Source organism: Clinocottus analis, unplaced genomic scaffold (genome assembly GCF_023055335.1).
Source record: "Clinocottus analis isolate CAN_PGR_092001 unplaced genomic scaffold, fCliAna1.0.p SCAF_11, whole genome shotgun sequence".
Classification (NCBI taxonomy): Eukaryota; Metazoa; Chordata; class Actinopteri; order Perciformes; family Cottidae; genus Clinocottus; species Clinocottus analis.
In genome coordinates, this window is record NW_027175832.1 from 6,541,866 (window position 1) to 6,558,533 (window position 16,668).

General features: G+C 43.4%; 1 protein-coding gene across 7 annotated transcripts in view; it reads right to left on the reverse strand.

The window, feature by feature from the left end:
- Positions 1-405: 405 nt before the first annotated feature.
- The window catches only part of LOC137781972 (band 4.1-like protein 3), a 37,050-nt gene continuing 20,787 nt past the window's right edge, over positions 406-16,668 (reverse strand). For 2 of the 7 annotated variants that reach the window (XM_068571016.1, XM_068571015.1), the window contains 16 exons: positions 16,226-16,323; positions 15,529-15,704; positions 14,844-15,049; positions 13,767-14,363; positions 12,358-12,411; positions 11,383-11,418; positions 9,967-10,152; positions 9,205-9,267; positions 7,927-8,631; positions 7,114-7,146; positions 6,810-6,887; positions 5,185-5,268; positions 4,461-4,559; positions 3,645-3,725; positions 3,157-3,272; positions 406-579 (listed from right to left, as the gene is read on the reverse strand). In XM_068571016.1, coding sequence (XP_068427117.1) covers positions 3,162-3,272; positions 3,645-3,725; positions 4,461-4,559; positions 5,185-5,268; positions 6,810-6,887; positions 7,114-7,146; positions 7,927-8,631; positions 9,205-9,267; positions 9,967-10,152; positions 11,383-11,418; positions 12,358-12,411; positions 13,767-14,363; positions 14,844-15,049; positions 15,529-15,704; positions 16,226-16,323 — 2,607 coding nt within the window. In that variant the 3' untranslated portion in view covers positions 406-579; positions 3,157-3,161. Of the gene's footprint in view, positions 580-3,156; positions 3,273-3,644; positions 3,726-4,460; positions 4,560-5,184; positions 5,269-6,809; positions 6,888-7,113; positions 7,147-7,926; positions 8,632-9,204; positions 9,268-9,966; positions 10,153-10,841; positions 10,908-11,382; positions 11,419-12,357; positions 12,415-13,766; positions 14,364-14,843; positions 15,050-15,528; positions 15,705-16,225; positions 16,324-16,668 lie in introns of all 7 variants that reach the window. The other 5 variants (XM_068571018.1, XM_068571017.1, XM_068571013.1 and 2 more) reach the window with 4 other exon arrangements.

Genomic DNA, 16,668 nt, shown 5'->3' on the forward strand with positions numbered 1-16,668 from the left:
ACGCGTTGATATGTACAGAACTGGGCTGTAGTGATTTCTGTAGTAGTGGCATCCCAGACGGAAAAATCACATCGGCTTGTTGGAGTAAGTGAGGCAATGCTTGCTGGGAAAATGAGGTTGGCACTTCTACAGCAAAGTTAAATAGCGTATGCTCCCTAACATGTACAGCCTACAGCGATTTTAAGTTTCTGGAGTGATGGCTTTATTTCATAAATAAAACGTTGCTACAATAATTAATTGTCAATAATCATAACAATGCATCAAAGTCATAAGGCAGTGTAAGCAAACTGTTTGCTTGCTGCACACACAGAGATTCGGCGTGCAGGTGGATCGAGAACCACATTTAAAATCGTACGTTTTTCATTATAATCTTGCCATTTCGTATGATAATGCAACACTGCGTCCTTCTCATGCAAGATGCATTTATTTAATTTGCAGGTGATGGCTGCGACTAGCGGCGGGCTGCAGCGTTGGGAGAGGAGGAGCCTTTCTAGTCTTCTGAGAGTCCCGGAGTAATATGTGGAGTTCTGGATGTTGGATTGTGGGGAGTTGAACAGAAAACCGCCCTCAGAGTTACTCCTGGAAGAACAGAGGAAACAGCAGTTAGTACATCTTGCTTTATCCATCACAGATGAACCTTCAGCGCCACAGTGCAGCCTGCAAAACACTGAAATAGAGCCCAATAAAAAGATTACGGTTGTTTTAACACCATAAATAGATGCACGGAGGGACTACAGAGTTACACAAAAAGCACACAAACACACGCACAACATAGATACACACAGGCTTCTTGGGTACATTCTGGCTATAACTTAACTATTTCCCATTTTAAGTGCTACTACAGGCTGGTGTCCCCACTCAGGGACAACCTGTACCACAGAAAACCTGTACCAATTTGATTAAAATTAGAATTTTAGTGCATTAAAATGATGTCACACAGCTCTCCGACAGTATGCCATGCTTCACAAAACAAAATCTGGTGTGGGGCACTCGTCACAGACTGAAGGATATTTGAAGAAATTGCTTTTTAAGAGAGGCATTCTGGATTTCACAATCAGCACTTTAAGCAAATCGTTTATTTTTTTTTTTTAGAACAATTACAAATTGAGTTAATGTGTTAAACTCAAAAGCAGATTGACTTTTAGATTAGTTGTGGTTATCCATAAATAATTAGTGATTAAAGGGATTAGAATCTGCTGAATGGGGCTGGAACAATACATCTGTTGCCGAATATTAAAAAAAGACATATTTAACATGTTTGACTCACGACCCATGAGCCTGATGACGGCAAGACGGTTGAAGGCTTTTGGTGAATAAAGCTGGAGATGCGTTTTCATTTGGACATTAACTGGAGGCGACATTGGTCTGCACCTTGCAGGGTGTGTGTTTAAACAAGTAAGTAATTCATTTTAATTAAAATATTTCACATTCTCCTGATACTGTTCAGCCCCAAACACTCTGTGTGTATCTATAGTGGAAAGGCAAGCGTCCAAAAACCCAGAGAAAAAGCATTTAGTATCATGTTATTAGTGCTACTCAGACACCCAGCAGTTCTGACACAGATATTAAACAATACGCGCAAATGCACGTACACACACGCACACACACGCACACTCAAAGGACTGAGGGCAAGGCTGCAGAAACGAAGCCAAGCATTCCCATCTGGTGAGTCACGCAAGCACACACATGCACGCTCGTCACCCCAAGCCCTGCGTCTTGGGATGCGTTTCAGTGAAAAGCTCGTGAAAGAACAAGCGTCGGAGCCGAAAAGGTGAATTAGAATAAAACTGGACAATTACAGAAAGCAAAGCATTTTTGAATGCTTTTGGAGAAAAGGTGGCGAGGTTGTAACGATGACGTGCTCCGGGCGCAATGGAATGAGAGGTTCCCTCACGCAGCTCCACACCTGAAATAATCCTCACAGTTCTGCCAGCGGACAAGTTGAAACACAAATGGCTGCATTTGTGAAGGTTGCAGACACACTGCCAAAAGGACTGCTGGCCAACCCCCCCTCCCCCCTTCCCCTCCCTCCCACACACACACACACACACAGAAAGGAAGAGCGCAACCGAAAGGAGATGTCTGTGTTACACATTGTTTCAAACACATTTCCGAGAAACAAGGTTTGACACAAAAATATCAGGGATTCACCTGATGCATGAACATGGCTCCGATAAAGACCGTCCAGTTAGGCTGCTGTGACGTCCACAAATATTCTTATTTGCCTTTTGAATGCAAAATAGCATAAATTTGCGTTTTTTTTTTCATGCAAATACAACAGATTGTTTACTCCGAATATTTCTTTAAGTGATCATTTACAAAGCTGCCCAGCTAGAGGATATACTTTTTCTTGTAAGATCGGAGAGGAAAATAGACTGAAGCAAATCTGTTTTCACTAAAGATCAGATTGCAGTCAATATGGGTTCCTTTGCAGACACAGACTGAGCTCTGAGAAGCAAAAGCCGGTTCGGCCGGTATTTAATCGCCCATCACTGCTGCTGCCCTTTGTGAGGCTGCACAATGTAGACACAACGATGTCTACTCAATGCTTTTACAGAATACTGCACGACTTGCGACAAATGTTTCAAGCTTACTCGCTTTGCAAATCCAAAAAGCTAAAATTGTCCACATTTTTTTGGTTCAATTAAATATCTTTTTAAATGACAACCCAACTGTCTTTACAAAGATGAGGGAGGGAGAATGAGCGAATGAGAGAAAGAGGTCTGTGTTACACGTTCAGTAGCTCTCTCACAAAAATGGGATTGTGTTTCTTTCCAGCAGGGGGGGCTGTTGCAGTCGAATTACAAGAGCTTACGAGACTTCAAGGAGCATTGCTGTAAAGGGGTTTTAAGCCTCGTCATTACGAGTTGAGACTATAATATCCGGTGTGTGTATGTGTGTGCACACACACACATACACACACATCAGCCAACCTTTTCCCTGCAGGGGGAGTGGAGCTGGAATGACAACAGCATGATGCATTAGCTGTAAGTGCTACAGAAGCAGGGCTGTCTGTACCAGTGAGAAGAAGTGCTGATGGGAAAAGCAGCATGCTCAAGAATGGAGACCAGCTTGAAAAAACCCCCAGTCCAACCAAATCAAAACCAGACCAGACTAAAACGGACAGGGACCAGGACTGGGACCTTGTTGTCTTACCTGGGTCAGTCCTCCCCCTCCTCTGGCGTGATCTCTGTCTCTTTATGTACCACTACTTTGGTCACTGACATGTCAGGATGCTGTTCTTTAGCCTCCTTTATGGCCTGAGCCAGAGCCTACATACGGGAGTGCAGTGCCAGAAGGGATCACCAGGGGGAGACAGAAAATGGGGAAGGCAGGGAGGGAGCAGGGATGTTTCATTGTGAGTCAATATGAGCCAACAGGGAAGCCACTTTTAGTCACATTTGTCATACTTCCAGTATTTGTTAAAGTCACATCACAAGTTAATGCTTTGTGCAAAACATCACATGCTAAGCCCGGCTATATCATGTGACAATGCTCGCTGAGTACAAGATAAGATCCTGAGGGGTCACTAGCATTTTACTTGTTCATGGTCACGCTCAAATCAATGTATTGACTTAACAAGCAAAGAAAAATAACGAGGACAGAGGAGAATACATGACAACCAGGAGGAAAATCTGAGAGACCTGATCGTGGTCGATGTCTGTGTCTCCTGTGATGACAATCCTTTTCTCAATTCTTGTCTCTGATATTCCTCCTTTAACCGTCTGAACCAACAGAGAGCAGAAAGATGACTTCAAATTCAATGCACACACAAAAACATACAGCAACAAACATCTTACAGCGTGATCAAACACAGTTTTCTGGTTTTATCCCGCTATATATGCATTTATTTGAGAGCAACCCATTAAAAACAATCCTAAAATCCTTGAATGGGGCCAGACGACAAGAAGGTTGTGCGAGTGTAAATGTAAATATACAATACATGTAAATGACAACAACACAAATCAATCAGTCTCACTTGTTTCAGCAATTGTTTAGCTAAAATCGCAAAAATTCACTGGTTCCAGCTTTTAAAACAAGAATATGTTCTGACTTTCTTAGTCTACTATGTAAACTGAATATATTTGGATTTTGGACTGCTGGACAAAAAAAACAGGGCATTTTAAGACTGTTTATGAACTTGTAATAACAATCTATGGGCCAAATGCTGAATTGTGAAGAAAAAAAGGTCAAACACTTCAGACAAATCTTGACGGAGGATCTTCTGCCTCTCTTAGCTGTGAGCTCCATTCAGTCTCATCACTCTGACGGAATTGAATCGCATTAAGACATCTCAAATGTCATGTAGCGAAAGCACCATAAATCTCGATACAACAAAGATATGCACACTTCATCTCTGCGCTCTCAAGGAAAGCTCCAGCAGACGTGCACATAGGCTGCAGTCCTGCTGGAAGCTTCAAGTGTTAAGAGACCAGAAGACACAATAGATGAACTCTGACCTTTGTGATGTGTGTGGTCGTCGTGGTGCTGGTGGTTTCCGAGGTGATTGTCTGAGCACTCAGCAACACCCCAGGGTCCACGTCACCATTAGTGTCCGCCTGTCGACAAGCAAAACACTCCTTTTGGAAACTACAATATATATATCCGTACCCTAGATAGAGTGAAACCACTACAACAGACTTAATGGGTTCCGGTCAAATATTACTCAACAGTAATTTGTGGTAAAGCGGCATGATTTTCTTGGCCACTTGTGGAGAGAAAATAGACAGCGTTGGATTTCTAGCCACCCAATTAAATCCAATAGTCACTGTTTTCTTTGAATCCTTCTTTTTAGCTGTTAAAGGCTGCACTATGGTCACCAGCGTGTGCTGTAATGTAACAAGTTTTCTGAAAGAAAGGTCTAAAATCCCGCATTACACTTCCAGCCACAGAATATACTGCATTTAGCCAATAATTCCTCCAGGAGGTAGCAGAGAGCCAAACGGAGCTAAAAGGAGAGTTCATATTTTATTCCACAACTTCTATTCATTAGGCAGACACAAACACAACTCTAGATGAAGGCTAATAAAGATCTCAATCCGCTGTGTGAGATCAGTTTTGTTTTTTTAGGGCAGATATCTTTAAAAGAAAATGATTACAGACACCATTCTTTAATCCCGACCATCTGTCATGTTTTTCAAAATGGTGCTGGATGTAAAATGGAGGGAATGCAATCTTTTGTACCTCTGCAGACTCATAGGTGGTAGTCTTCGTCTCCGTGTGGACCACAGGCGCCTCTTTGGTTCCCACCTCGACCACGTCAAGACCCTAATGGACAAGAGAAAATGGGCACAAATAAAGTGCACAGTCTAGCACTACCAACAAAAATAATAATTCAATTCAATTAACTGTCTTGTCTAAAACACATTTCTGTACGTGTTCACTGTTAACTTTGTTCTCAGAATAGCTCCACCCTGTTGTACACCAAATCAAATTAACACAAATAAATGCCGCATGCCAATAACGAAGCCAAAGGCCGTCATTGAAGAGCCTAAATCTCTAAACGAGCATGCAGTCATGCATTAGAGTCCCTGATCCAGTGAAGAGGTGGATGCTGGAGAATGCAAATCACAAGGTTTCAATTAAGTGCGTGCACCACATCTTATTAAAAAGGTCCCCTGATCTGCTCCGAAACAAACTGTGAAGTTAAGTCGCATGTCCATGCTGCGGGTCAAGTTTTGCCCTTTGATTATTAGTGGCAGATTGTGTTGGCAGGAGGCGAGGGTGGAGGTGAGGTGGCAGGGCAGAGGCGGAGGCCACCGGAGCTGATGCAGGGTTACCTCCGGCTGAGACACGGCTGGAGGCGGTTGGCTGAGCCGGCCGTCTGAGGCAAGAGGTTCAGTCAGAGTCACCTTGTGTGGGCTGGACTTCTGCTCTTGTTCCTCTTTTTCACTTTTTTCTTCATCTTTCTCTTCTTCTTTCACTTCCGCCGATACCATATCTTCTGAAACCTTTTCGTTCAGTTTAAAATTCTGCTCTTCCTCATCCTCCTCCAGTTCTCCCATCCTCCCATCTGCTTCTTCATCCTCTGCCGTCTCCACATCATCTTCTGAGCTGTCCGCCTGTGCATGGTGGTATTTCTCTTTTTCAAAGGGCAAAGGTTTCAAGCTCCTTTGACTCTTAATTCCTGCTGGGAAATAGTTGTCTATCTCTTTGTCCATCTCTTCAATACCATTTCCTAACTCGGAGGGAAACGCTTGTTTCTCGAAATACTGCACGTCGTTGGAGAACTGGACTCGCTTACCATCTACTTCTGTGCGCTCTCTCTCCTCTGTGTTTGTTAAATGTATTAACTTCTCTTCCAAAGCCTCCAAACAACTCTCTGCTGCATCCTCTTCATCGTGTTCCTTGTTTGTTAGAGGCAGCTTCTCTTCCTTTTCACAATATCTGATGTATGCAGGAGCAACAGTGAATCTGAAACTATCACTTTCATGTTTTGACATTAACGCCTCCTCCTCCACACCTGAATCCTCTCCCTCATCTCGTACTTCCTCATGTATTTTTTCTGCTGCTGAGGTCAGCGCTGCAGACAGGCTCTCATCCAACTCTAAATGTGTTGCTACTGGCTGCATTTCTGCTCTAAGCTCCACAGACGCACGCTGCTGAAGTGGCTCTGAAAGCGGTGCAGTGCCTGTAGCACCAGATAAACCCGGTGGAGCTCCTGAACCGACGGCGTTAATATCTTCTTTTAACACATCTACATTATCTCGCTCGCCCTCTGCAGGCTCTGCTGACATAAATCTGACTGTGAGCCCCGCCGTAGTGTGCACTGGCTCAGCCTTTGCAGCATCTGTGGACGGGATATTCACCGTTGGCCCTGTCGACTCGGCCGGTGCCGCCTCTGTCTCCGTGGCAACCGCCATCTTCTCCTCTGGTTCAGCGGGTCCCTGTGAATGATAATTGTAATATTAAATGATGTTAATGCTTCACTAGTAGAAAAATAAAATCCTACTCCGCACAATGCTGTTGAAAATGGGTGTGTTGGTTAAATATTCACGTTAGAATTACATACAAAAGACAGTAATATTTAACAGACATTTTAGGTTTCCGTCACACCAAAACCATTACAGTGTTGTATTTTGAAATCTGTGAGGACCGGAGGTGAGTCGTCACCTTTTCAGAGCAGGAAACCCATCCCAGCGTAGACTGATGGGAGAGAAGGATGGACGGACACAAGAACAGAGAGAAAGGAAAAGAGAGGAAAGTCAAAAGTCACAGTGAACACCAGACAAAGAGTGAAGGGAGAGAGGGAGGATGAATGAAAGGACTGAGAAGTAAATATTGTATGGAATACCATTGTGGAGCAAATTCTACAACCTCAAATGAAAATCAGACCGCTGGCTCCACCAGCAGCAAACTTCAACTAATCTGCTTTGGAAAAACAGTTACTTAAGAAAAGTGAAAGCTCTTTTCAGGTAGACCCATACAATGTTTTTTCCTGACTCGTTCTGGAGGCAGAAGGGGATTTTGGAGGATGAAGTGGGGAAAGCTGCAGCTGTGGCACTGAGCCATACTATTAAGTCACTGCTTTCAGGGGACTGATAACAGACCTGAAAGAAAGGAATGGTGCAGCAGAGCAAAACGGTAGAAAACAAACAGGAGCCAGACATTTCTTTCCTTATCAGCCGCAAGAGCCAGCTGCTAAGGCAAGGCCCCCACGGCTGTCAACAAACTCAAAAACAAACTGTTGTATCAAAAGTGAAGTAGCGGGCTTGAATGCAACAGAAACTGGCGGATTGGGAAATGTGAGCGTAAACGCAAAGTGTTAAGGGACCGTTAGCCATGCACAGCGCTTGGTTACACTGTTGTTAGACTGGATTGGCTGCTGCTGAAGAAAAGGCAATGGGGGTAAGGCTGAGGGTGGTGGTGGAGATATGGAGGGAGGCAGCCAAAACAGAGCTGTTGCTTTTAGTTTTCATACAGTACCACTTCTAAGGATGTAGCTGAGGAGCCAGACACTGTAATCTGAGACGGGCTGGACTTTGGCAGCTCTGTTTGGACCTCTTCGAAGGTGAAGATTTCTTCTTCCTGTTGCATGGCGTCAGAAGCTTTTGTCTGTTTTACTTCCTTTGTTGCCACACTGATGACCTCGGACGCCTCAGTCTTCACCACTTCGGGTATCCAGGATGCCATGGCCTTTTTAGGCGAGTCAGTACCTTTAATCTGAGTCATGTCATCAGTTTTTATCTCCATCTTTGGACTCTGCATCTTGCGTGCCGTGGTTTTGGCTTCTACAACAACAGAAGTGTCTTCATTGATATATTCTATCTCTTTAGAGGTAGACAGCATTTCAATCTCCTCGGCTTCGGCCTCTTCAGGGATAACAGGCTCCTTTTCTTCACCGGCAGCACTCGTCTCTTTGCCCTCTGCGTCTACTTTATCGTCAGCCTCTTTCAAGATAATGAGCGTCCCTTTCTTGTCAGTGATAGCTTGGAACACTTCTTGCCTGACAGCCCCAGGGCTGACCTTCGTCTCGGCCCTCTCCGACACCTCGTCCACCTCCCTGAGGGTCCCGTCCATGAAGACATCGTCGTCCATAGTGGTTGACAGGCTAATCCCGTGTGGCCCAGAGGACGAGGCCAAATCTGTTGTGATACTATCGACCACATATTTCACCAGATATCCTGCCGCCTGGGGAGACACTTGGCTTATTGAAAATTGATCGGTCAAGTTAATAGACAAAAGGGCATGACAAAGCCAAGACGACGACAATAAGCTCAAGAGACTATTGATAAAGAGATGACACATACAGAGACTGAGCTCCATAAATACTTGGACAAAGACTGTTTGGATCTTGTTTTTTTTTACCTAGTTTCTCTGCACATTTGTGGCAGTATTATCTCTTCCAGAGCCATGAAAGGGAAGTTTTTTGTTGTATTGTTTTCTGTAATATTGTTGTGTTGTTGTAACCACACACCAAATGAATTTCTTCTTTTGGATAATAAAGTTAATTTGATTTGATTCTTATTGGATATACATTTTTAAATGTAAATTTAAATGTTCTGGCTTTTCAAGCTTCAATTAAAATGTCATAGTGATAGAAAAGGGCAGATAAGGGAAACAAAGTGGAGAATTTGAACATGTGAAGTAGTATGAGCCCAAATACTAACAACCCGTGTCCAGATTCGTCTGGAGCGACATTTAAACAAAAGCCAAAACACAAAACACACTCACGAAAAAAAAACAACAGAGTAAGTAGTTTACCTCAGTGGCTTTAGGTTCTACCTCCTTGCTTGGCTTCTCTCCTGCAGGCTGCTCATCTTTAGTCTAAAGAAAGACACAAATGAACAAATAAATAAAAAAGGCCACAGAGATTGAGACAAAGGACATGTTGAAACAGAAACGATCTAGATCCCAAAGCTGTTCCAGTAAATCTGCTGCTTTTCATTTCAGTCACATCGATGTCAGTGATTAGCCCTCAGAGACTTTAGAGCCACTCATTTGTCCTGCGTGAGTCTCTTCACATAATGTAACACAACACACAGGAAATGGATGAAACCAATTCTAAGTCCAAGAAGTAGTGTCGATGAGCACAACAGTCGTATTCCTGATAAATGACGGCACCATCCATCACAGAGACACATAAATACGTTTATTATCAGCTGCTGGTGAGATATAGTCGAGACATAAGGCGATAATGGCGAAGAATATAATAAAAAGAATATGCACGAGAGCTAATTGTCATATGAATGTCCTGCACCGGACTTTTTATGAAGATTGAATTTACTGCACTACGACTCATTACGCAAACACTCTTCAGATTGACGTCTTTGTTTGTGCAAAAATCTCCTCGATGATGTCACAGCACACACACACACGCACACACACACACACACACACACACACACACACACACACAGACACACACACACACACACACACACACACACACACACACACACACACACACACACACACACACACACACACACACACACTTTCAGTCTGCTGAGGACTCCAGCTTACATCCTGCAGCTCCAGTGGCTCTATCATTGGTGCTTCTTCTGCTTTGGGCGAGCGCGCAGGGGACGATGAGAGTCTCTTCTCCCATTCCGTCATGCCCGGCGTGCTCTCGCCCGTCTCCAGGAAGGAGCGCTTCAGTTCGCTGATGCTGGTCTGGTGTTTGACCATCTCTTCTGGAGGCGAGGTGTCCTACAGTAACCGGTCAACCATGATACAAGGAGGTGAGGCCAGGGGCAGCGCGGAGGGAACGACGGCCATGCTTTACGAACGCAACGGTAGCTTGCATATCCAATGAATTACCCCAAAAAATAGACTTTGGGAACCCTTAAATGCAGTTCTGAAAAGGTCTGGAATCAGACTTAAATCAACTGCATTATAAGCTTCATTGTATATTGTTCACTGCAGGTTACTGTGCAACAGCTCGCACAAACAGCAAAACAAAAATGGCAAAATGTCCACTCACATCGCAGCTGTAACTAAGAGAGGAGCAGCTTGTACTTAAATGCTAAAAAGAGCATTTAGGACGAGCTTAATTCAATGAACATAAATGATATTCATGCAAAGATTCAGTTGAGTTTTACAGATTTAGTTAAGCACAGCACTCCCAAATCTGATTAAAAGTTAACACGTCCATAACCACAGACTTAATTCAGTTTCATTTGTGTTGCTTTATCCCTGCCAAAAAGAATTATTTGGATGCTCACAGCAAAGAAATCTGTTAGAAACAATTGTAATGGCTTTAATTCAAACAGAAACTCCAGAAAACCAAATTGAACACTGACAGAGTTACTGGTATGTTAGACATATTTTTATCAGTAACTCTCCATACAAAGAGGCCCTGCATGCGTATTTTCTTCATGCATCGTTTTCTTACCAACCTCTAGCATCAGATTACTATGCTTGATAAAAACGTTTTCTCCTTTTACTCGCCTTATGAAACTATACTGTAAAGACAAAAAGAGGGGAGATGCATTGTAGTTAAAAGGTGCTATGTTACGTTTGGACTCCAGTTGGGAGATGTTGGGAGCTTTGTATTCTACTATATAGCTGTAAATGACCCAATGGTTTAAGTCAACTCACTATAAAAAACAAAAACCTTAAAAACTGTGAAATCTGACACTTGGTTGCAGCAATAGAAAAAGAAACACGACTCCACCATTTACAGAGAATAGCGCTTGAAAATGAGCTGAAAGGATGTATTTAGAAACAGCCACAGCTTTGAAGCAGAAGTCTGTGAAGTGAATTAGGCAAGAGTGAATGTCAGTCTGGTGTGTGATCTGATAGTGTGCATGTAAACAGAAGCGATGGCATGCAAGCCAAGGGGGAGAGACAGCACAAAGAGACAAAAGCGGCTCAGTGCATCCAACGGCGGTGTTGGTGTGATGCACTGAGCGGGGCCGTGAAACGAGCCCGGTGTACCTGAGTCCGCATCTCAGAGTCGTCATCCGCCTCCGACTGACGGCCAAGTAAAGTGGGGAGGACAGAGAGCGTGAGACAAGGAGGAAAGGGGTCATTAAAACAAGAAGAACCGCACTGGGGTGAATCAAGTGATGGGGAAAGAGTACGTAAGCAATAAGGAGTGGAAAGCAGAAACATACAAGAGAGTAAAGATGGCGTGACAGAAATTGAGCCTTTACTAAACCCGCCCCCCAAACAGCATTTGTCCAATCAGAGCCTTAGCAACACAACTAACTTAGCTTCATATATCTCTCTTGAGGTGGTGTGCACAGAGTTAATATAAAGCCTAGAGCAGAAGTGTAAGGAATGTATTAGACAATGCGTTTGTATAAATGCTATTGGATCGGAACTCAGAGATAGTGTTGGGTTTGAAAAAACTTCTTCAGTCTATAAACCTTTACAAACAAGTATGTAAGATAAGTGGCTAACTTAACTTATGTTAGAATGAAATTAGTCTGATCCAAGTGTTTTCCTTTTTAATACTTCTAATAAATATAAGCATGCCTATTTTCTGGTACATGCAGCTTTTGTCTCATAAATATGTTAATAATATTAACAGTATCATTCTAAAAGACTAAGCCTCTCATAAGATTCTCACATGAAAACTGAAGCTTGAACGGCGTAGCAATGTTAAGTAAGAGGGTAAGGTTTAGCTGTACAGAGTGAAAGGGCCGTCATGACTTACTCTCTATTGTAAGGTATTCGGTGGAAAAGACACAATGATACACACAGAAAGTGTGTGAACAATAAATTCACAAAAAGGAGAAAAAACAAGAACTAAATGGGCATAACAAGATGCAATGCATGTGTTGCATGCAGAACTTCACAGACACAAATTCTACTAAGTGTTTCAATGGACATGACATCGATGATTCAGCATTACTTTGTTCCCCTTTTTCATGCCTTAAAGATGACGTATTTCCCTGATGTACAAACCTCTGTGGCGGTCATGTCTCCATCAAAGGCAAAGTCAGTTTGTTCGCTGTCGGTCTGCTTTAGCAAACAGACCAGAACCATTCCGAGTGGCAAGCAAGAAAACAACAAGAATCCAACTTGTAAAACCCTTGAAAATGCATTTATCGTCAGAGATTTTTCATAACCACAAATGGAACAAATGGAAATGCACTGCTTGTTTCTGTAAGATACACATTATCAGACAACACTGCAGATAAGGGTGGGAAAAGAAAAAAGGAAGTCAAAAAAGCAAATGAAAAGTAAGCAAGCAAAACAGACTCAGAGGAAGGTAAAACCTTCGGTCAGTCACTTTGACACTTAAGTGTAAAATCAAATTTGCTTTGGACATGCCTGAATTCTGGTATAAATATGTGCGTGAAACATTTGCTTTGTGCTGGATAGTAAAAAATTGATATGACGAACAGCAACCTGACTTTCAGGCCCTCCTCCCTAGTCTCCATGCATGTTGACACAAGGGGCGATCTGGATGCATTTTACTGTCACAGTCTCTGTGCACCACAGCAGGTTTGCAGTACATCTGTGATTCAAAAGGGTGTCGCTTGAGGGGGGAAATAAACATCTTTGCACTCTACAGTCTGCTTTCATCCCTTTTCAGCAGTTCAAATTTAAATCATTCATTCTACTTTGTGCTGCTTTGCTTGACTCAGACAGCAATGCAGAGAGACTGCGTGTATAGTGCTTTTTCTGCAGCAGCTGTTGATTTTGTAGCAGTCACTTTCTACACTGCGATACCATGAATGTGGATGATAACACTGAGATGGGTTAGGCACAAAGCTGTGCTTCAGAATATGATATTTTGTGATATTTGCATTGGCGAAATTAAGATAGTTCTTCAAATCATCGTTTTCATTAATAATAATAATAATAATAATAATAACAGTTTAATATTTAAATATTTACACAATGAACTCTTTCACGCTGTGCATGACAGTTATTTCATGGTGATTTGTTAGTAATGCTCATTAAAGCGTATGGATAAATGTTGTAAATGTCTCAAGAAGATGACAAAATTTAAGCTGATGTGAGTAAAGAGTCCCCGATATTTGTGTCTAACCCGCTTGTTAAGGTGAAATTCAATGCCAGCCAATCAAATATGAAAATGGTGGGACTTGCAGGTTCATCTCTGTGTGATGCCGATGAGAATGTAGTCTAAAGGATGAGTGTGACCGGGCAGACATGAGGTTCTGAAAGTAGGAGAACTGACAGACACTGGGACAGACACTGGGACAGACACAGTCTCCAGGTCGGCTCTGAACTGGTGAAACAGCAGAGCGGGATACAGGACAGAATAATAGGGGTTAACTGTTGTAATGAACTATCGATCTAAGCCAGAGGCGGGTACTGGAACATACAGACGTACGCACACACACCTCCTCCTCCTCCTCCTCTTCCTCTGAACTGTCATGGTCATGGTAGCCCTGGGCTATGGAAGCGGTCAGGGAGGCTGCCTTGGGCTCCAGGTAGCAGAGGCACAGTGCCAGGGGGAAAGAGAGGGTGAGGGCGTAAGGGACGGAGAAGGAGGTGGATAGCAGGAAGAAGAAAATGAAGAGGAAGCAGGGGATGAGTGACGGTGACTTAATCGGCAGGAAGTTCTGCGCGCACATAGGGAGGAAGCGCATCTCCGACATATCGGGAAAGGAGATGTAGCCGTCCTCATCCAGCAAGGCGGACATATCGGGCAGGTGCAGGGAGAAGGAGAAGAGCGTGCCGCCGCGGCTCTTGCCCTGCTCCAGCCTCTGCTTGCGGGCCGAGAGCAGCAGCACCTGCTCGTCCAGCAGGGCGGCCTTGCGGTCGGCGAGGGCTTGCCGGCGGCGGCACCCATCGTTGCTCTTGGCTGGACTGACAGACGAGGCCCGTTTACGCATGTTCTCCCTGCGCCTCCGCCGTACTTTAGGTGATGAAACAGGAGATGAGGGGAGTGAGAGCTCGGAGCGGAGGGGATCGGTTGTGTACACATGGGAGGAGCACTGATGGAGGGAAATGTCAACGAAGAGAGTGTATAAATGGAGATGTGCGAAGGGGAAGGGGGCGAATACGCATGAGCAGACACACATACACACACGAGTATAGTGTGGGGTCAAAGGAAGGACAAGAAAAGAAAAGCTAATTAGTAAAGCGCACACAAAATGAGAAGAAGCACTTTAGGCCTTGTCTGCTGCAGAGGGTTAAGCTGAAAGCAACTGGGAAACTCTCATCAGCCTTTAAAAATTCAAATAACAAACAAAACAAAACTAAAATTTCAAAAAAGGGACTTAAAAAGATCAAAAGCAGCTTTTCGGAAACCCCATCCGTTTCTTTGACAACCTGATAGCGTACGTATTTGCATACATTCACCCATTATAACTTTCTTTGAATCAAACAAAAACACAAGTAAACCCTAAAGAAAGTTTCTTTATCCAAAGTAAATGCAGCTCGGACTGAACTGAACCGGTTCGAAAGCAGTTTACCTTTGTGTCATGTCTGAGCGGTGTTGTGGCAGTCGGCTCCTGCGTCTCAACAGCATCCGTCTGAGCGTCATCCTGCTCCGCCTTCTCTTCCTCTGCCTTCTTCTCCGTCGTTACCGTGGTGATAATGTCTCCCTTGGTGATGATTTTTGCTGCCCCATCAGCGGCACTGTCCTTCATGAGAGTCTCATGGTTCTCCATAATGGGAGCTGGAGGACAGGAAGACAAAGCTGGATGTGACGGACTGGAACTAGTGACGTTTAATGGATACCTATTTTTAAACGTTTTACGTTGTATGGATACCTGTCCCTATTTTAATGCCAGGGAAAAGTGTGAGCAGTGGAATAAAGGATTTGATAATCTCCTGCACATTGTTGTTAAATACCCATTGTGGCTGTGTCCCTTAATTGCAGAAATGTCTCAGACATTCAATCTTTGCAGGCTTTCATGTGCAAAGAAAATTTGTCTTCCTTTTCTAAGAAATAAAAAGAGAATCAAAAAAACTAATTTGTCTTTTGTGTTCAGTACACAGAAAGCAGCAGCATCATCTTTTAGAGAGACATGATTTCAGAAAAGACACCATAAACAATCACATCTGAAATTAGGAACATCTCAAATTAAAGAAGCGTCTACAAAAATTCCACTTGGGTGGCCCTTTGGTCCGCCATTTATCAAAACTGCTCCTCACCTCCATCTAAGCTGAGGGACATGTTGTAGCGTTTGCTGGTGGAGCGCTCAAAGAGTGGAGCAGGTCTGATGATCATGGAGCTGGCCCTGCGAGTCTGAGCCTGCGTTCTGCCGCTGTAGCGAAACTTGGAGCCGAGGCTCAGGAACTTCTTCGGTTGACACTCGGGAGAGATGAGTCTGTCAGAAGTTACAAACATTCACATTAATCAAAACAGAAACAGTTCAAGCTATGCACTGCAAAACATTGGTACTCCTACTCATTTGAATAGTCTCCAGAGGGCCGTCGGGCTTGGCTCGCTACTCAAAAGAACCCAAGAGACCAATTTTTGCTTAAAGCAGCACAAAGCAACTTCACATGTTGTCCAAATGGCAACAATTACAGACACTCTGAGCAGTGCTTCTATTTCACAACAAAGACATCCTCCCACATGATTATCAGTAAACTTGTGTTTACAGTAGTAGCATGGCCGTGACCCATCAACAACAAAGCATGTCAAAGACTTGGGCAAACAAAGGAGCTTGTGCTGGCGGGTCTCTGGAAGAACTACCATCTTTTTGCCGTAAAAGGGAAATGTTTTTGAATCATTAATTACTGCTAATAAACATGCACCTGATACCAGCACAGGACAACATAATGACATCTCGCAGCAGCTTCAAATGCTCTTTGCTATCGCAGTCAAAGATCCTCTGTTTCTTACCTGAAGAAGGTGTGGTGCTCAACACAGACCTTCCACAGCCTTTTGGCAGCGCGATGATTTGGAAGCTTGAAGCCAATCGTGCTTTCAAACTGCTCAAACTGCAACAGGGACAAAACACTGTGGTGAGATTCGCTACAGACACTGATGCATGTTTCTATGTTAAATGCTAACATGTTGTTTACATAAGCAAAAAAGTAACTGCTTATAGAAATAGCGAGCCCAGTGTCTCAGTACATTTGCTACAGATCTTTTCATATCTATATCCGAATACAAGATTGATATATCCTACATTAAGACAGCTCTGCAGCACACACATAGCAAATATAAAACTATTTATCTAATTTATTTCCTTTTTCCTTTATTTCCTTTATAAAAGATCAGTCAAGTGTGTTTATGTTGGGTCCAAAAAGTAAAGGACTGAAATTAAAAAATCAACAATCAAC